This window comes from Panthera onca, chromosome E1 (genome assembly GCF_046562875.1).
Source record: "Panthera onca isolate mPanOnc1 chromosome E1, mPanOnc1 haplotype 2, whole genome shotgun sequence".
NCBI lineage: Eukaryota > Metazoa > Chordata > Mammalia > Carnivora > Felidae > Panthera > Panthera onca.
The window spans coordinates 15375045-15393750 of record NC_138352.1 but is presented as its reverse complement, the minus strand read 5'-3'; the positions used below and the strand labels follow the sequence as shown (position 1 = coordinate 15393750).

The following is an 18706-nucleotide window of genomic DNA, read 5'->3' as shown; positions in this document are numbered from 1 at the left end:
TGCGATCCCTTTTGCCAAACTTTTCTTCCCAGAAACAAAGCAAGATATGTTGGCGCTGAGTTCTGCATTTCACGTGTAGCTACACGTTCTTTCTGGTATTAACCAGCACATCTTTTCTGGTACAATCTTGGCAGGGAACCGGTGCTCTCCGGGGCTCTGCTTTCGGAAGCCGCTAAACAGCTTTCAGGCTCAGGTGACCCGCCGCCCCCACTCCCTTGCGCCTGCGGCGCCCGCCTGGGCGGTGCTATTTCCATGTCCCCGCCCCTGACCCGGACACCAGCCTGTGATTGGCCCCTCCGCGCCCCGCCTCTCCGCCGTCCCGCCCCGCGCCCTCCGACGGCCGCCACACTCAGACACTGAACGCCAGTCATGGACCTGGGGCTCGCGGGCCGCCGTGCGCTCGTCACCGGGGCGGGCAAAGGTGGGCCTGCGGGGCGGCCTGGGGCGGCGGGCGGCCGCGGCGGGGGACGCACGCACTGAGCCGCGCTCCCCGCAGGCATCGGGCGCGGCACTGTCAAGGCGCTGCACGCGGCGGGGGTGCAGGTGGTGGCCTTGAGCCGGACCCGGGCCGACCTGGACAGCCTGGTCGTCGAGGTAGGCGCAGCTCTGTCCCGGCCCCGGGGGCGGCGGAAAGAGGGCGGGGCGGGGGTGGGGGTGGCGAGAGGGCCGGGACGCGCAGGCGCGGGGCGCAGGGGCTGACCCAGGACCCTGAGCAGCCCCTCCCAGGGCGCGCGGCCTCCGGTGGAACGGCAACGCCCCCTGGGCTTGGAAGGAGGCAGAAATGGCTGCTTTGCCGGCCCGGGGCCTTGGGACGCAGGAAGTGGACCGGCCGGAGGCGGGGCCAGCCTCCAGGTCACCAAGCCCGGAGATGCCCAGGGACCGCGTTAGGTCCTCTACCACCTCCCTCAGCAGCCTGCGTTCTGAACCCCAAGAAGGTATCCTCTGAGACCTCTAGCCCCGCCCCCTGTCAGGCTGAAAGATCGGTGAGGCAGCGCCCCTTTTGGGGCGGGGAGCCGCTGGTAGCTGTCCCTCCCCCCCGCTACGCACAGTGTCCTGGGGTGGAGCCCGTGTGTGTGGACCTGGGTGACTGGGACGCCACGGAGCGGGCACTGGGCAGTGTGGGCCCCGTGGACCTGCTGGTGAACAACGCCGCCGTGGCGCTGCTGCAGCCCTTCCTGGAGGTCACCAAGGAGGCGTGTGACACGTGAGCTGACCAGGGTAGACGCCCCCGGGGACAGGGCTGTCCCCTGCAGCAGCAGCCCCAGTCCCTGACCGGGGTCTCTCCATCTGCCTCCAGATCCTTCGATGTGAACCTGCGGGCTGTCATCCAGGTGTCTCAGGTGAGCCGCCTTCAGGGCTGGGGTGGGAACTAGTGGGTGACGAGTGCTGCCTCACGCTCCCTCTGCAATTCCAGATCGTGGCGAGGGGCCTGATAGCTAGGGGGGCCCCGGGGGCCATCGTGAATATCTCCAGCCAGGCCTCACAGCGCGCAATAACCAACCACAGCGTCTACTGTGAGTAAGCCCCAGACGTGCTCCCGCCCGAACCCCACCGACCCCCAAGCCTGCAGCCGTCGGGCTCCAGGCACGCCACTCCTCACAGGTTCTACCAAGGGTGCCATGGACATGCTGACCAGGGTGATGGCTCTGGAGCTGGGGCCACACAAGGTGAGCCCCCCTGGCACGCCTCCCAACACCCAGCCCTCATGCCCTGGGCGCCTAGCCTGCCTTGCTGACCTCCTGTCTGTCCTGGTGCAGATCCGCGTGAATGCGGTGAACCCCACAGTGGTGATGACCCCCATGGCCCAGGCCAACTGGAGCGACCCCCAGAAGGCCAAGGCCATGCTGGATCGAATCCCACTTGGCAGGTTCGCTGGTGAGTCAGGCAGGAGCCCAGCCGGGGGGTGCACCAGTAGCCCCCATACCCGCCTAGGTGAGAAGTGAGAGGGAAGGATGAGGGCAGCGCCCTCCACCTGTGCCCTGACTTCCACCCTGCCCACAGAGGTGGAGAATGTGGTGGACGTCATCCTTTTCCTTCTGAGTGACCGGAGCAGCATGACCACAGGTTCCACCGTGCCGGTGGACGGAGGCTTCCTGGCCACCTGAGTCTCCCCTGCCTAACGTAACCCCTGCTTCGTGCTGAGCCCACCCCTGTCCCCATCTCTCCAATAAACATGATTCTTCTGCCTGGTTTGCACACTGACTGCTAGGCCGCTGGCAAGGGGTCGGGAGGTGCAGGACCCAGTGCTGGGGGGTGGGAATGAGTCCCAGGTAGGCAGGCACCCGTTCAACTCACAGCCCAGGCCAGGTGGCAGCCTGGCTCCCGCGCCTGAGATTTTTCAGACCTGGCCAAGTTCCTGGCAGGGCCTGGGAGGCGAGGCCATCCAGGAGGCCAGCTCCTAAGCGCGGCGGTGAATTTGACCAAGGGTGGCCTTTGGCTCCGTCCGGAGGCTTGTGGGCTGGAAGCAGCGGCGTTCTGACAACCAGCTCCATGGGTGTAACCGCACGGAGACACCGGTTGATGCTTATCGGCATTAATGAACGAGTCAGAAGTGGAACAAGGAAGACGGATGTTGGAGCTTCGCTAATTTGTCAGCGACCTGATCGACCTCTTTGCCAGATCAGGTGACAGTTTTCAAATACTGGAAGGACATCGTCCCACTTTTGTGGCTCACAAAGGACTCCCCACGTGAGAGCTGGCCCATGTGTCACCCGCGTGTCTTCCTGCCTTAGGCCTGAACGATTCGGTCCGCCAGGCCCTGCTCGAACTTGCCGGTCTCCACAGGGTAGGGACACCCCTCCCAATCTGATGTTACTGAGGGCGGGGCTGGGCGCAGATGTGTGGGGACGGATGTGCAGTGTCCCACCTTCATGTGGCGTCCGCACCACACAGATGCCACGGGCACAAGTAACCCCACACACCTAGACGATAGCATTGTGTACAAAAACGGGTGTTTGGAGTATTTGCTCATTTTCTGATATGACTCATTGTAAGTGTATATAATTATTAATAAAGGCGGTTTAGCAACTGGCTAGCGAAACTCCTGAAAACTCTCACGGTTGGCTCTTCTGAGCCGGCGGGAGCCTGTTGTGCACACCATGGGGAGGCCTGGTGTCGTAAGCACCTGCCTGGACTGGCACCCTGCGGCCTCGGGTGAAGTCCGAGCTCCTGCACTGTGGTCCCCCGCGGCGCTCCCCGGCTGACCTTCACCTTCCCTCCCACCATTTCTGACTCTGGCACTGACACACGGCCCCCTTGCCGCTCCAGAGCCCCTTGCCACTCCAGAGGAACCACACTCGACCACCACGCTTTGTCTAGACTGGCCGCCTCTCCTCCTGACCACTTCTCTTCTTGAATACTTAGCTCAGTGTGGCCCAGCCCTGGTGGGTGCGGGGCGCTGCGGAGCCCTGCCAGGGACTCCATGGGCCCTGACCGCAGGCTGTCCCCTCCCCACACCTGAGAGCTGCTGCACCGAAGCCCGCCTCCCCAGCGCGTGCCCCTCCCCAAGGCCTGAAGTCAGCACGAGGGGGGGCTTTCCTCACCCCAAAGGGGCTACATGTCCTTGCTCCCATTCTGATCTGGGTCACATCCTTTGGGGACTGACACAGCTGAGCAAGGTCGTTCTCTCCTCTTGCCCAGGGTGTGGGGTCAAGCTCACCCCTCTGTACTCTCGATGGGGGAAGTGAGGGGCCAGGCACCCCAGGGCAGAAAAGCAAGTAGCCAGACAGGCGGGAGATGGTGGTGAAGAATGTTTATTGTATAAAAGAAGAAAGGGCTGCCCCATCCTGGGGCGCATGAACCGGACCCATCCCCCCAACCTCCCCCACCAGGAAGCCCATCCTGGGGCTGCCCTGGACCTGCCCCTGCAGCCCGAGGGAGACCCTGCTCCCTTCCAGCCTCCCGTGGGGGCCAGGTAAAGCTGGAGCTGTACCCCAGAAGGACAAGACAGAGCAGACAGGACTCCACGGCCCCAGCCCTGTCCCCATGCTTCTTCCCCCTCCCCACCCACACCACTCCCCCACAGCAGACTCAGGGACACCAAACATCTCGACACGACAGCAAGCACGGGCCCGGGCGGGGTCGCTCCTCCAGAAGCTGGCTCTAGAAGACCGTGCACTTCTTCCCGGGCTTTTTCACAGGGGGTGGGCAGAGCACAGCCCGGATGGCCTCGTCAAACACGGTCTTCAGGCCCCGCTGAGTGAGGGCTGAGCACTCCAGGTACTTGACAGAGCCTGAGGGCAGCGAGGGAGGGGACAGTGATGAGGGGACAGCGAGAGTAGAGGACGCTGAGGATGGGACTCAGCGAGGGGGAGGACAGCAAGGGAGGCGGGGGTGGGGGGGTGGGGGGGGCGTGGTGTGTGCAAGTAAGGGGTGAGCACAGGTGGGGGCCCACAGGGGGCAGCACTGTGCCCTCCAGAGCAGGCCTCCTGTCCCTTTCCCGCCGGCATCCCAAGGCCCTGCAGGGCCCACTCACCGATCTCCCGGGCCATGGCCAGGCCCTGGGGGTAGGTGATGGGCGCCAGCTTCTTGTCCCGCAGCCGCTCAATGGTGTCCTTGTCGTCACGGAGGTCCAGCTTGGTGCCCACCAGGAGGATGGGCGTGTGGGGGCAGTGGTGTCGCACCTCGGGGTACCACTGCGGGGATGGAGGCTCTGACCCCTACCCCTTGAGGGCTTCTCCCCCAGCCATGCCCGCAGCAGGCCGTGGCTCCCAAGAGTCCCTTCCTCTTGGTCCCTGGATCTACCCTCAGCCCTTCCTGGAGCCGTCACTGGGATTAGTGGGAAAGTGACCCAGGACAAAATGCCTACCGGGAAGTTTCAAGGGCCTAGCGGCCCTCCCTTCTCTGAGAGCTTCACCCCCCACCCCTACCTCACCGCAGCCCCTCGTCACTGTCCCGGGTCACCTTCAGACCCCGTGCCAAGACCTCGCCTGCCTCCGAAGGACAAGCTGCCTAAGGTCTTCAGGCAAGCGCCCCCACCCTGCCAGGGCAAATCCTCTGAACAACCCCTCTCCCGCAGACAAGCCCTCCCTGCGACACTGCCCTACCTTGGCTCGAACATTCTCAAAGGACGCCGGGCTCACGAGAGAGAAGCAGATCAGAAAGACGTCCTTGGGAGAAAAGGTGAGGGGGCCCTGGTGGGAGTGGTCAAGGACCTCCAAATGGCAACCCCCCCACATATCCCGACGAGGACCCCACCCAAGCCACCCAGCTCCCGGGGCGGCCCTGTCGTCACCTACAGTTTGGGGATAGGACAGTGGCCTCAGCCGGTCGTAGTCCTCCTGCCCGGCGGTGTCCCACAGCCCCAGGTTGACCGGCTTCCCGTCCACCATCACGTTCGCAGAGTAGTTGTCGAAACTGCCAGGCAGAGCGGGAAGGTCGGTCCAGGCCCGCACAGAACGCGAGGTGTGGCAGCGCCCCGGCCCCACCCGAGCAGCCCAGACCGGGGCCTCCCGCGCCTGACCTCGAAGCCCGGGGTTGGGGGTTGGGGGGGGGGGTGGGCCCACGACACCGAGACCGCGCCCGAGGCCCTGACGGGCCAGCTCCAGACCCGCCCGCCCGGAGCGCTCACACGGTGGGGATGTACTCTCCCGGGAAGGCGTTGGTCGTGTAGCTGATCAGCAAGCAGGTCTTCCCCACGGCGCTGTGGACAGAGGGCGAGCCCACGTTGCTCCCAGGCCGGGCTTCAGCCCTCCGCCCAGCAAGGGCAGCCCCTCCCGTGCAGCCAGAGGCGAACACAGGGGTCCCGGCCCGGCAGATCCGCAGCTGCCCGGAGCTGGAGGAGGACCAGCGCGGGCCGGCCTCCCCAGGGCAGGGCTGGGGCTGGGGGTGGGGGTGGGGCGAGCCGTCTCAGAGATTCCGGCACCCGGGCGGGTGGGCCCGGCGGAGGGCGCAGCCCAGGTGGGAGGCCCGGCCCCACCCACCCGGCGGCCGGGCGGCGGCAGGGCAGCATCAGGTGGGCCCGGGCCGGAGGCCCGCGGCCCGGCGGCCAGCGGGGACCTCGCCCCAGCGCGCCCTCCCGCTCCGGCCCGACCCCGGGGCGCGCGCGGGAGGGGCGTCGGGGCGTGAGGGCCGCCCCGCCCGGCCCCCCGCACCCCCTCCGCTCCCGCGCCCCGGAGCCTTGCGCCCAGCCCGGGCGGGGTCCCCGGGGCCGCCCCCGCCCGGCCCGCGGCCCCCGCGCGGCGCACTCACCCGTCGCCGACCACCACGCACTTGATGGCCTGCATGGGCGCGGGCCGGGCGGGCGCGGCCGCGAGCCGAGCTGCGGAGAAATGCCCGGCGCCGCAGCGGCCGCGGACCCGAGCCGAGCGCGGAGCCGAGCGGCCGGAGACAGCCGAGCGCCGCCGAGCGCCGGGCGCGGAGACAGCCGAGCGCGGCCGGCGGGGGGCGCGGGGGGCGCGGGCCCGCCCCGAGCCCGGCACTCGCCCGGTCCCGGAGAACTCCGGTGAGGGGTGGGGACACGGCGATCCCCAGCCAGTCCCCGGAGCCCCTGGGACCCATGCCACGAGCTGGGGGTCAGCGCAGGCAGGCGATGCCCCCCAACCAGGCCGTGTGTGGGGCCCTCTGTGTGCCTGTGGCTTCTTCCAGGAAGCGCCTGCCCCAGGGACCGCGGACAGAGGGGCTGAGATGCACTCGCCCCGCGACCAGGAGACAGCTGGTGCTGGCAGTCACCGGTCCCCCCACCCCGCCCCCGCAGCCCCACGTCCCCACAGGGCAACAGCCACCCCCGAGAGCGTCTCCTGGGTGGCTGGGAGCACAGACACATGTGGGGAAAGGCACCGGCCCAAAATGTATCACAAAGTGTAAAAGTTCTGTATTTCAAAAGAACCAGGACTCCTGGTTACATTGGGAAAGGAGCGTTTGTGGGCACACCGGAAAGGGCGATTGTGAGGGGTAGGGGGTGCAGGTCTTCTGGATTTTCTTCCCCTGTGGCTGCTGCTTCTGAAACACATCTCAGGCATGTTCCCTGGGACCCGCCGGAAGGACTGGGGTTGGGGCCCACGGTGTGTCCGCTGGGGACGTCTTGGCTGACTAGCCCCGTGCCTGCCTAGCAGGGCACCCCAGCGCTGGGCAGCAGTGGCCCCGCTCGCCGGTCCGCCTTGGCACCGATTTTCCAAGTCTCCAGCTGTAGACCCTGCCTTAAACTGCCAGCCTGATGGGCTGTCCCTTGAGAGGAAGGGACGGGCAGGGATGGGGCACAGATGTCCGGGAGATGCTGCCTTCCTGCCACTCTAGGAGTCCCCCTGCTTCCCTTCACTTCTGGGGACTCATGGCCCTCAGGGGAGACCCCTGCACATAAGCCAGGACGGCATTTTGCAGGAAGCTGGCCCTCTGGGCCTCCTCCTCCCGGATCCGGGCGATCTCAGCCTCCTTGAGCCGAAGCTTCTCCCGGAGAGAGGCGTTCTCACTCTCCCTGTCCAGCAGCGCCTCCCGGTGGTCACCTGTGATCACTGCAGGGGAAGAACCTCAGGGAGGTCGGCAGTGGGGGAGAGGGCCTGGGGGGCCCTGGCCGGGGTCCCACAGAGGCAGACCCCATACAGCGCCCCTGGGAGCTGAGACCCAGGCCAGGCTCAGCTCTGCAGCCCGGCCGGCTGTCGTTGGGTGGCCCGCTGAGGACAGGCTGGGCTGCGAGGGCACCGGGGCTGGGGGCTCAGCTCACCTTTCAGCTGGCGCTCCAGCGCCGCCACCTTCTCTCTCAGAGCCTCCTGGGCCGTCAGTTCGGCCTGCAGGCGGCCGTTCTGCTCCCGCAGCTCCACCCGCACCCTGGTCACCTCTGCCACCTTTTCTTGGTCCTTGTTGCTCAGTTCCTGCCAGACGTGGGGGTGAGTGTGTGGCGGGGGAAGGGCACGGTGGGGGGGGGGGCCTCAAAGTCCGAGTTACCTGCTGCAGCTCCTGTAGGCGCCGCCTCAGGCCCTCCACCTGCAGGCCCAGCTGGCCGGCCTGCGCCTGCGCCTCGGCCACCGTCTGCCTCTGCTGCAGGCAGGCGCTCTGGGCCTCGTCCCGCGCCTGAGCCAGCAGCCGCAGCTTCTCCTCCAGGTGAGCCAGGCGCTGCTGCTGTGGGCACCCAGGGGGGCTGCTGAGCCCAGGGGCGAAGGGCCGAGGCCTGCCAGCCGCTTCCCGCCCTGGCCCTGGGCCTCCTTGTGGAGTAGCCGCCTCGGCCCCAGGAGAACTTTTCCTTGCAGCGTGAAGACTGCTCATAACTGAAGTCACTCTGTGTGTGTGTTCCGAGCAGGCTCCACCTGAACTAGCCCACACAGAGTACCCTTCCCGCTCCCCCTCCCCACCCCCAGGCTGACCACTCTGCCCTCTGGGTCCTGGCTGTGGCCATGCGATCACAGGCTGCACGGGGGCAGACCGCTTCCCCCATCCCAGGGTGGCACGACAGTGGCTCTTGGTGGGGGAGGGGGTGGGATGTGTCCCGCACCTGTCCTGTTCTGACTCTTCCCTGCCCCTGTACCTCTGGAGCTCCCGTCCCCCCACCTTCCCCTACAGAACCAAAGGACGGCCTAGGTCTGGCCGGTGCACACATCAGCCCCTCAGGCCTCGCTCCCCGGTGGGAGCCACGTGTCTGGCGTGTCTGGCCACGGGCTTACCTCCTCCAGACGGACTTGGTTCTTGGCCTTGATGAGCTCCTCCTCAGCCTGGCCACGCTCACTGAGAGCCTCCGCCTTCACTCGGCTCAGCTCCTGCCCCACAGACAGCGACCCACTGGGCCTATTCTCCTGCCCCTAGCCAGGACCCCTGTGGCCCCACCCGGCCACTGGGCCGGGGGTGCCCTGCACCAGCCTCCTGAGAGTGTCCCGGGAGTTGCCACGGCCAAGAGGTCCCACGTCCCACCGTAGGAAAGTCCCTCTGGCCTCACGGAGATACTGGTCCTGAACGCGGGGGGAGAGGGGGCGGGCCTGAAGAGGTTCTGACCGACAGAAGGGGTGCCCCAGAGAAAGGCAGAGTCTAGCACCCAACTGGCATGTGCTTACCTCCTCTAGGGACAGCCGTGAGGCCTCCAGCCTCTGCACCCTCTCCTGCATGGCCTTCTCACTCTCTTCCAAGCGGCGAGTCAGGTGCTCTATCTGCCCAGGCACAGGGTGGGGGCAGGGCTGGGAGACCAACCCCCCGGGCGTGCATCCCCTGACCCCCTGCCGTGGAAGGAGGCTTCCCTCCCCACCCCAGGAGGCAGGCAAATCTTGGGGACGCTGCTCCTCCCGAGAATGGGCTGCCCCACGCGGCTTTGCACGAAGGGTGGAGGGCACAGTCCAGTGCCACACAGGGTGGCACAGGGCACACGGCAGCCTGTGCCGGGGTCCTTTCTACAGCCTGGTCGGAGTCCCTGGGTGTTATATCTGCTAGGGCTGGCCAAGAACTGCCAGGCACCCCCAAGGTAGTCAAGGGGAGCACGGCCAGGGGTGTGCTTCGGGGACACCGTGCCACCCTGAGGCTTCTGCAGGCCCCGGGCAGACAGCGGGGACAGCAGGAGGCCTGATGGGGTCACTGACAAGCACCTCCTTGGCACGCAGCCGCTCCAAGTCCTCCAAGCTCTGCCGGGACCTCTTCTTCTCTAGTTCCAGACGCTCTGCAAGCCCAGGCGGGGAGAGCATGGGTGGGACTCGCTGGGGGCGCCTCGTTCCCGGCGCTCCCCACCCACCCACCCACCCCTCTCCGGGCCCCTCGGCTGTGGGCCCGCGTGCGCCTACCCTCAGCCTGGATGGCCCTGGTCTTCAGCTCGGCCGCCGTGTTGGTCAGCTCCTGCCTGGCCAGGAACAGCTGCTCTTGCTGAGATCCCACCTTCCGCTCCAACTCGTCCACCTGGGAAGCAGCACCGTGGGTGGGAAGCTTGGGTCCCGGCCCCGGGGCCCCGCCCGTTTCCTCAGGGGGCCCGGCCCCTCACCCCCACACCTGGTTTCGCAGGAGGAGGGTCTTCTCGTTGGCAGCAGATAAGTCTCTGAGGAGCTTGGACTCCCTCTCCGCAGCTTCCTGCGGGGGAGGCAGGGCAAGGGCGCCCCCGTCACCCCTGCCCCGCACCGCCTGCCCGCCCTGCGCCCAGCCCTCCCCTGCTCACCTGCTGCTCTAGCCTGTGTTCTTTTGCCTGCCTCTGCGCCAAGCTTCGCTGCTCCTGCTCCGCGGTAGCCAAGAGCTCCCCCAGGCCTTGGGCCTTTTGCTCCGACAGGGCCAGGGCGGCCTCGGCCATCTGCAGCCTGTTCGGAGGGAGACGCCAGCCCCGCCCCTGCCTCACCTCGGGCCTCGCAAAGGCCTTGCTGTTCTCACTCCTGCTGGCCACTGTTCACCTCAGCTAGAGCTGACGTCCTCCGAGAAGCCTTCCAGGATTACCAGCCCAGCCGTTCCCCACCTCCACTCTGCACACTGAGGACTCGGGTTCCTGTCTGTCCCACTCTTTTCTGCCCGTGGGCACATCACTGAAGCGCTTTGAAGCCACCCTCCAACCACACTCGTGCCCCCCACGCCTGCTTACTTGGCCTTGAGGGCATTGATGATGGAATGTCTTTCATTCAGGGCTTCCTGCAGTTGCCCCACGCGTATAGCTGACGCCCTACGAACAGAAGGAAGGTCCGAGAAGCCCAAACCTCAGGGCCCTCCCGGGCCCCCTGGGCTCTGGAGGCAGCTGCCGTTCCCGATGCTCCCACCACGCCCCAGGTGCCGGGCCGGGAAGTCCTCGGTGCCGCCCCTCATCCTGCAGCCAGCTCCCCCCGGGGAGCACGCCACCCCCTCGTCGGTGGGCAGGTGCCGAGCATCCAAGTCTCGGGCGCCCCAGGTGAGCTGCGGTCCCGGGGCGGCGCTCACCTGCTGCTCCTGGCCATCTCCTTCCGCTGCTTCTCAATCGTCTCCATCAAGTCTAGAAACTGGGGACAGAGCCAGCCAGAGCCGTGTCAGGACCTGGAGCCTGCCCGCTCCCTTTGGTCAAGCAGGAAGGAGAGCAGACGCCCGCCGAAGCAGAACAGGAAAGCACTGGCCTCATCCAAAGGGAGGCTGGGACTCCTGCACAGGGGAAGCCCGCCCGCCCGCCCACCTGACAGAGGAGGTCAGACCAAGAGGCTGCCTCTCGGGCCTAAGTGTTGGCCGCCCTGGGGGAGCACTGGTGTCTGCGAGAAGGAAAGACGGCCATGGCATGGGGACCAAGGGGAGCTCTGTCCATGCAGCTGGGGGGAGGCTCTGCAGAACTCACCTGCTTGGATTTCTCTTCCTGGAGGTGCTGCACCTCCTTGCTGAGCACATGGGTGCGGGCCTGGTTCTCTCGGAAGGTGGTCTGCCGGTCCCGGTTGTGGTCCATGGCTTGCTCTATTGGAAAGAGCCAAGTTATCCACCGGGGGGGGGGGGGGGGGGGGGGGAGGAGGCTGCTCAGCCCAGGAGCGGCCAGCAGCCAGCCCGGCCCCGCACCCAGAAGCCAGTCATCTGGGAATCGACACTGTGTGAGGCAGCCTTACCCCACAAATCAGAGAGACCTCCCCGCAATGCACCAGAGGCAGAGGCGTGGGTAGCAGTGGGGCCAGGAGCCCGGGAGGCACCCAGTGCAAGGGGCATGCACGTGGGGAGACTGCCCAGCTGCCACAGATGGACGCTCTCCTGGGCACTTGGGCTCCACCCCAGAGGTCAGAATCCACAGCGTGACTCCCCAGAATCGAATACCACACTCCTCTCCTGTGTTCCAGAAAGATTCTGGCGAGATTTGTAGAGGAGCCAGCCCAAAGTGGCACTGAGGGTAATCATAATGGCCGAGGGACCAGGAGAAGTTCGGGACAACACCGGCCGGGTGGGCCCAGCAGGAGGTGGTGGCCCCACCCAGGATTCCAGCCCAAGTTCAGGCCCTTGGGTGGCCGGTGCTGCTGGCAGGACAAGTAACCATGGGGAGTGGCAGACTGTCCAACCGGGCCCGGGGTTGAGTTGTTGGGGTCACTGATGGGAGGGGGCCACAAAGTCTGGGTGGCTGTGCTTATACACAGCTTACATGTGTAGCCACGAACTCTGGGGTGACTCCTTCCCATCTGTGGCTGGGCCACCAAGGCAGTGGTATGGCCATCGGGGCAAGACCCCACGCCCCAGGTGACCCCGTGCCTCACAGGCCTAAGGAGCAAGCGCACATCCCGAGGCAGGCTTGGAGCAAGCAGCACAAGGCAGCAGGCTCTCCGCGGGCTCACTGCCACTGTCTCCTTCTCTTGAACCTTCTCCCTCTACTTCATTTCTGATTTAGGCTAATCTCACGATGCTTCTACGCGTCCCTGCCCCAAGCCCCGAGCTGCCCCTCCCTCAGTGGCTGGGCCCGTCCAAGGGAATCAGCTTTATTCCCGGCTCCAAACAGGGCGAGCTGTCGGCAGCCCGGAGTGCCCGTACCCACAGCTCTGAGAATGTCCCCGGGGACGTTATTCCCCGCCAGCTCCAACCTCCACAGGGTCTTGTTGCGGGGGAGACAGTTCACCAGGGCCCGGCCCCCCAGGAGGCCGATGTCATTCCAGCGCAGGTCTGGAAGGAAATCCACTGTCACCACACGTGCCTGGAGATGGCTGGCCCAGCCTGGGATGCTTTCTCTGGGGGAAGGGCACTCCCTGTGGTCGCCAACTGAGCAGGAGCCCAGCAAACCGGGCCCCTCCCCGCAGCACCTTTCCACCCACTTGCTTCCAGAACAGGACAGAAGCGGCAGGAGGGCCGAGGGAGCAGCAGGCGACAGCCCCAGACCTCAGACCTTCGGGAGAAGGCCAGTGCAGAGAGGCCTCACCCAGCTGCTGGAGGCTGGCGTTGCGCGTCAAGGCCAGGGCCAGCTCCTCTGCGCCCTTGTGGCTGATCTGGTTGTTGCGGAGATCCAGCTGCCGCAGGGCCCCGTTGTCCGCCAGGGCCCTGCAGAAGGTGGCGAAGGCGTCTTCCCACGCACCCATGTTGTTCCACTCCAGCGTGAGACTGCAGGAGAGGCGGACGTGAGGCGTGTGGCCCCAAGGAGCACCCTGCTGCCACAGGGTCTGGAGGGGCTGGAGGGGAGGTGCAGGCTTCAGGGTCTCTAGCAGAAAAGCTGCAGCCACGTGAGTAACTTAAACTTGTCAGCTCCCTACCAACGGATAAGAAATGCAAACAATGGGCCACGAGGGCTCAAGAGAACTCTCTCAGGCCTCAGAACGTGCCCTCTGGGGCCGACCTGAGGACCACATCTCACCTCTGAATGGACTTGTTCTGCCGGAGGAGTTTTCCCAGAGCCTCGGCCCCTGCAGCTCGAAGGTTATTGCCCTAGGGCAGGAAAAGGCAGCCTGGTAATTCCCCATCGTCACATGCTGGGCTCCAAATGCCACGTCCATACCCCACAGGGCCCTGGTCAGACAGTGGATGAGGCCAGGTGGCCGGCTGTGGGCGGGAGGTGCTTTCCTTGACCAGAGTGGGCCTCCTGGAGCGGTTTGTTGAACGAACACTCTGGAACTCACATTCCTAACCTCAAATCACACACCACCCCCCAATCAAGACCACCAGAAGACGGTAGGGAGCCCTGTGTGCCGAGAGCACTTACAGATACTGTATCCAGCCACCATCCACATTTTCAGGTTGCTAGGACACTCAAATCTCCGCACACACACACACCCCCCGCCACCCCCCCCCCCCCCCCCCGCTCCCCTCCGGGTCTCAAGTCCCACGCCCGAGTGCAGACTTGCTCACCTTTAGATCCAGAAACCGCACAACAGTGTTGGCACACAGCCCCTGGAGCAGCAGTGTGGCCCCTGTAAGGCGGCAGGACGGTCACCCTGTGCCCCTGAGCTCCTCCCCGTGGGCTCCAGCTTGGGACAGCTCAGCTTCCCAGACATAAGGGAGAAACGACTGTCCCAGTGGCCCCCACTGGTCAGGATCCATGCCCGAATTGAGTTGCCCTGCTTGCTGTGTCAGGTCTGAGACATCTGTAACCTCTGCTAGGCACAGAGCCAGGCTCCTGACCTCATGCTCACCAGCACCCTGGGATTCTCCTAAGGGGAACCTAGGATTTCTCTGTTGCAAGGAGAAACTGCCCTCTGCTGCCAGGTTTCAATTGCCAGCAGCTGTCAGGGGCGCTGCCGCTTGCTTCAACTGCCTGCAGCACAGAGTAGAAACCTCACAAAGATGAAGTGTGACGTCGGGACGGAAGACCTCTGAGCCAGAGGCTGCCAAGGAACGTGGACCACGCGCAGCAAACCGTGAGAAACAAAGCAAGTCCAGGCTGCCCTGAGGCAAAGGGCTTGACCCCAACCCCAACCTTGCAAGGGCTGCCCTGGCCCCTGCGGGCCCTCGGGTGCCCACCTTCCTCGCTCAGCATGCAGTCGCTCAGGATGAGCTCCGTCGGCAGTGTCTCTTTCTGCAGCAGCTCGCCCAAGGCCCTGCAGGTGTCCACGGTCAGGCTCTGAGTGGCCAGGTCCAGCCGACCCCGTGGCAGCCCCTGCAGTTGCTGCAGGACAGTTTCCTGGGGCTCGGCCCCACTCTCCTTGCACAGCCGGCTGTAGGAGTGCCGGAACTCTTCCATGGCACACTCCTGGGGACAGGCCTCACCATGAGCCGGCTGGGGCTGGGAAGCAGAGGGAAGGCGACTGCTTGCTCCTGCTACCCGGCTCTTCTCCCTGAGGACAAGAGGGCAGGGCCCGTCCCCTGGGGGCCTACGGTGCCGGACCGCTCAGTGCGGAGCACAGGCACTCCTAAGTTCTCAGGAGCCTAGGAAAGAGGAACAAAGTGAGTTGGTTCTACAGGAGGGAGACCCGATGAGGGCAGGGCCGGGGAGTGAGCAGGGGGCCGCTCCAGGCGGCGGGGGTGAGGACCCCTCGTCGACGGCACCTCCCGCGGCGAGGCCGGTCCGCGAGCCCCAGGCCCCAGCCCTCACGCTCCGGACCGTCCCCGTGCAGACGCCAGTCCGCGCGGCCGCCGCGAACCTCAGTATCCAGGAAGAGCAAGGCGCGCCGGGAACGGCGAGCGCAAACTGCAACTCCCAGGAGGCTTTGCGGAGGAGGAGGAGCGATCTTCGCGGGCCAATAGGGACGAAGGGGTGGGCACGCGCTTCTGGCCCAGGGGGCGGGGATGCGGAGGGCGCGCTCCGGACTGATTGGCTGGAGGGGCGGAGGCGGGACTTCGGAGGCTGCGCCCGGGACAGACTGGCCTGGGGCTCCCAGGACCCTGTAGCGCGCGTGTCCCGGCGGCTGTCATGGAAGGAACTAGCGGCGGCTTCCGGAAAGTGAGCGCACCGGCGGAGCAGGGGGCGGGGACCGGGCGGGGAACCCCAGGGTGGCTCACGTGCGGGCCCCGAGCCGCCCCCGCTACGCCCGCTGGTGCTTTGTGGGGCAGGCCCGTTCCCAGAACCCGACCGCGACCCCCGCCCCGCGCGCCCTTGGCTCTCCTCGGGTGGGGTCCTGCAGCCGAGTAGCCTAGGGTGGAGTAGGCAGCCTGGTTGGCGGCCAGAGGGAGAGGGTCTGCGGGAACCAGGCAGAGGCGTGTGCCCCCAACCCTCGCCGCCCGCCGAGCCACGGGAGCTCCGGGATCCGGCGACCACCTTGCGTAGTGGTTGCGCCGGGCTCGCAGGTAGTCCCGCGGCCTGCATCCTCTAAAGCTTCCCTTTGGCCTGCTCCCTATCAAGAGTCCTGGGCTTTGTGTCTCACCTGAGTCAAGCTGAAACTTACTTTATTTTATTTTTTTATTTACTTATTTACTTATACTTATTTTTGAGAGAGCGAGAGCGAGAGAGAGAGCGCATGAGCAGGGGAGGGGCAGAGAGAGTAGGAAACACAGAATCCGAAGCGGGCTCCAGGATCTGAGCTGTCAGCACAGAGCCCCCACTCGGGGCTTGCACTGAGGTTCTGCGAGATCATGACCTGAGCTGAAGTTGGCCCCCCAGGTGCCCCAAGCTGAAACCATTTCTGTTTGTGTTCCATCCGGGGTGTGCGTGTGGCTCTGCAGTCAGTGTCATTGGGTCAGGCTCGGTTACAGGCCCTTGACTCAGATGAGTCCGTTTAGGAATTGGGTACTGGGACCCTCCTCACCTACTGTTGGAGAAACTGAGGCAGAACTAGGGTTACACTCAGGCCATTCCACTCAGGGCCTCACCCTTTGCCCTGGTAAGGGCGGTTCTGGGTAGCTGGGTGGGTACGGAGGCCCCGCTGGCTCCCGCCCCCTGCCCGCTATGAGTGGTTTCTGAGCCCCTGATAGCAGAAGGGAGGTCTGCCAGTCCCGGGGGGTAGGAGTCACTCCCTTGCACAGACACAGGGATCCTCTGTGGCTCACTTTCTGCTTCAGCCCCCTCCTCTTCGTCACCTGGGCTTGTGGTTCAGCCCTGGCCACCCCAGGAGGGGTTGTGACCTAACAGGGAAAGTCACTGAGGCTGGAATGACTTGGCAGAGTGGTGGTCATGAGAGTGCTCCCCCGCAATTATAACTGGAGAGCTGGGGGTACGATCATTACCCTTGAGCAGGGCTGTCCCAGGTGAGGGCCAGAGGGCACCATAGTGCCTACAGGCTGTCCTGCCCAACGCGAGTTTGAGTTACTTGTTTGTTTAGGGAACCACCGTGTTCAGCTGGTGCTGACCCCTTCAGTGGTCTGGACAGCGCCGTCCCCCCCCCCCCCCACCCCGGGTGCAGCAGCCTTGCTGATGTAGGTCTTCCTGGGGTCCCCCCCCCCCCCCCCAGCAGGTGGGGCAGCAGGGCCTTCTGGGCCTTTCCTGGTACCTTCTTGGTTAAGCAGCAAGAAGGACCAGCAGGTGGCGCCAAGCTCTCACAGTCACTGCTGGAGGGACCCTGTGGCAAGTTCTTACCCTCCTGAGCCTGGGCCCCAAGGCATCCACTCCCTGTCCTGCCCTCTGCTCTGCCCTCAGGCTCTGCCGAGTGGCACCGGGTGGAGCAGCGCCACCTCCTGTGGCTAAAGTCAAGGGCTGGCCAGCCCCCAACTCACCTTCCCTGCATGACACCCCATTTCTGGCTGCCCCTCCTCCCACCTCCCCCAGCTCTGCAGAGAGGTGCCATCCTTCGGGGGCTCAAGTCCCCTACCTTGAGGAGTCTCAGCTTGGACCCGCCCTCGCCCCACCCTCCTGTCTGGAGGCCCTGCAGACACGCCCAGGCTCCGCTCCCCTCCGCCCCTGTCCACCCTGACCGCCTATTGATGGAGCAGCCCGGCCCCTGCACAGCTGTGTGGCTCACGGCACCCGTGCCCGTACAGGAAGATTCCCCTGTGCGCTGCAGGCCCTGCACGCGGTAGACCCCAGGGAGGGACCCCAGATGGAACTGACCTGGCGCCGAGAGCAGGGTCTGGAACAAGCTAGGCAGTGTTGGTGGTGCGGACACTCCTGCCAAGGGGCCCCTCGAGGAGAGTGCCTCGGGCCCAGGGGTGGGAGCACAGGACTGTCCTGGAGCCCAGGGAGCAGCGGGTTGGCACCCGGGCCGCTCCCACCTGTCCGCCGCATGTCTGATTCTCCCCTGGAGGCCTCTCCCCACCCAGTCTCCCAGCTTTCAAAAGGCTCCTGGACAGAGGGTCTTGCCAGCAGCCGGAACCGAATGCCTAAGGGATCTGCCGCAGGCAGGGCACGGTGCTGGGCCACTGACCCACCATTGATGCCTTTCCGTCCCCCGTCCCCCCCCCAGGAGCTGGTGGGCAAGCTGCTGCAGCTGCATTTTAAGGATGACAAGACCAAAGGTTCGTGGGCACTGGCTGGGAGGCGGGGCCAGACTCAGGGACCGCCAGGCACAGGGCCAGCGCCTTGGGGAGGCCGGGGTCGGGGTGGGGGTGCAGGGTGGGGCCACGGCCCCTGACAGGGGTGGCCAGAGGGGCACGGATCCTGTGACTCACTCCCCTCCACCTTGCAGTCAGCGGGGATGCACTGCGGCTCGTGGCGGAGCTGCTGAAGATCTTCGTTGTGGGTGAGCCAAGGGGCCCCGGCAGCGTCCTCTGGTGTCCCCCAGGCCGGTCCCGACCATTCACTGCTCCCCTCATGTTTCTCAGCTGGGAAACCACACACACACACCTCTTTCCCATTTTCCCACCAGCCCCTAAGTTCTGTGTTCCTGGAAAGCCCCATGTTTCTGAGCTGCCAGCCGCGCACAGGGTTGGGGGGAGGTGCACCCCGTCCTCCACCCCTGCACACTCTCCTCCCGTGTCACGGCAGAAGCAGCCATCCGCAGCGTCCGGCAGGCCCAGGCGGAGGACCTGGCTCTCGTGGACGTGGACCAGCTGGAAAAGGTGTTGCCTCAGCTGGTAGGTGGCCCCCACTGGGGCCTGCGCCCTGCCCTTCCGGGAGCAGGAGCGGGGCTGGCACCTGTGGGTTCTGAGTGCTCCTCTCCCCCCCCACAGCTCCTGGACTTCTAGGGGCTTCCACCCCCACTGCGGCCTGCTGTCCAAGTCAAGGCTAAAGCCCCGTGCCCACGTTTCGGTGGCCTCTGGCTACAGACAAGCAGCTCCTGATACCCGGCATTCTCCGCCGGCCCCAAGGGCTGAGCTGGGTCCTGGCAGACACCCCACCCTTCCTGGTGTCTCCTTTGCCTCGCTGCTGACTGCCTGGACACAGCAGACGGCGTGGGGAAGGTCGCCGAGGGGACGGGGAGGCAGGCGTCTCCCCCTCACGCCCACGGGTGTCAGGGAAGCGCCCGGTCCTCCGAATGCAGGTGCCAGGAAGCAGCGGGCTGCTGCTGGAGCAGGTGGCCTGTGCGCCTTCGAGTGAGCGGAGGTGCGCACGGTCCCGACACCCCGACATCAAAGCTGCCGTGTACCCTTTTAACCATTTGATATT

General features: G+C 65.6%; 4 protein-coding genes and 1 long non-coding RNA gene across 9 annotated transcripts; 2 read left to right on the top strand and 3 right to left on the bottom strand.

The window, feature by feature from the left end:
• Nucleotides 1-289: 289 nt before the first annotated feature.
• DCXR (dicarbonyl and L-xylulose reductase) lies at nt 290-2186 on the top strand. Its single transcript, XM_060645087.3, has 8 exons — nt 290-421; nt 497-594; nt 1050-1204; nt 1298-1340; nt 1415-1514; nt 1603-1667; nt 1758-1875; nt 2002-2186. The coding sequence occupies exons 1-8, from the start codon at nt 370-372 to the stop codon at nt 2103-2105; spliced, it is 735 nt and encodes a 244-aa protein (XP_060501070.2). The 5' UTR covers nt 290-369; the 3' UTR covers nt 2106-2186.
• Nucleotides 2187-3736: 1550 nt separating this feature from the next.
• RAC3 (Rac family small GTPase 3) lies at nt 3737-6330 on the bottom strand. Of its 2 annotated transcripts, none has more exons than XM_060645086.3 (6): nt 6190-6330; nt 5570-5641; nt 5238-5355; nt 5046-5108; nt 4471-4634; nt 3737-4232 (listed from the first exon to the last, which is right to left on the bottom strand). In XM_060645086.3, the coding sequence occupies exons 1-6, from the start codon at nt 6222-6224 to the stop codon at nt 4172-4174; spliced, it is 513 nt and encodes a 170-aa protein (XP_060501069.1). In that variant the 5' UTR covers nt 6225-6330; the 3' UTR covers nt 3737-4171. The 2 variants fall into 2 exon arrangements, with proteins under 2 accessions (XP_060501069.1, XP_060501068.1); XM_060645085.3 differs by having other exon boundaries at nt 4475-4634; nt 6190-6327.
• A 459-nt stretch (nt 6331-6789) lies between these two features.
• LRRC45 (leucine rich repeat containing 45) lies at nt 6790-14918 on the bottom strand. Of its 3 annotated transcripts, none has more exons than XM_078437984.2 (17): nt 14254-14918; nt 13642-13703; nt 13151-13221; nt 12722-12900; nt 12340-12468; nt 11177-11289; nt 10795-10853; nt 10466-10543; nt 10055-10190; nt 9892-9969; nt 9690-9801; nt 9498-9568; nt 8976-9068; nt 8592-8684; nt 7879-8049; nt 7658-7805; nt 6790-7448 (listed from the first exon to the last, which is right to left on the bottom strand). In XM_078437984.2, exons 1-17 carry the CDS (start codon nt 14471-14473, stop codon nt 7252-7254), a joined length of 2010 nt encoding a protein of 669 aa, XP_078294110.1. In that variant the 5' UTR covers nt 14474-14918; the 3' UTR covers nt 6790-7251. The 3 variants fall into 3 exon arrangements, with proteins under 3 accessions (XP_078294110.1, XP_078294109.1, XP_078294111.1); XM_078437983.2 differs by having other exon boundaries at nt 7879-8052; nt 14254-14917; XM_078437985.1 differs by lacking the exon at nt 12340-12468 and having other exon boundaries at nt 7879-8052.
• A 123-nt stretch (nt 14919-15041) lies between these two features.
• On the top strand, nt 15042-18397 carry CENPX (centromere protein X). Of its 2 annotated transcripts, none has more exons than XM_078437988.2 (5): nt 15042-15172; nt 17565-17616; nt 17787-17840; nt 18089-18174; nt 18271-18397. In XM_078437988.2, exons 1-5 carry the CDS (start codon nt 15143-15145, stop codon nt 18283-18285), a joined length of 237 nt encoding a protein of 78 aa, XP_078294114.2. In that variant the 5' UTR covers nt 15042-15142; the 3' UTR covers nt 18286-18397. The 2 variants fall into 2 exon arrangements, with proteins under 2 accessions (XP_078294114.2, XP_078294113.2); XM_078437987.2 differs by having other exon boundaries at nt 15043-15172; nt 18086-18174.
• LOC145713105 (uncharacterized) lies at nt 15615-17556 on the bottom strand. The gene is made up of 2 exons (XR_014136041.1): nt 16216-17556; nt 15615-15989 (listed from the first exon to the last, which is right to left on the bottom strand). It is a non-coding gene; the product is annotated as an uncharacterized LOC145713105 (long non-coding RNA).
• Nucleotides 18398-18706: the final 309 nt, after the last annotated feature.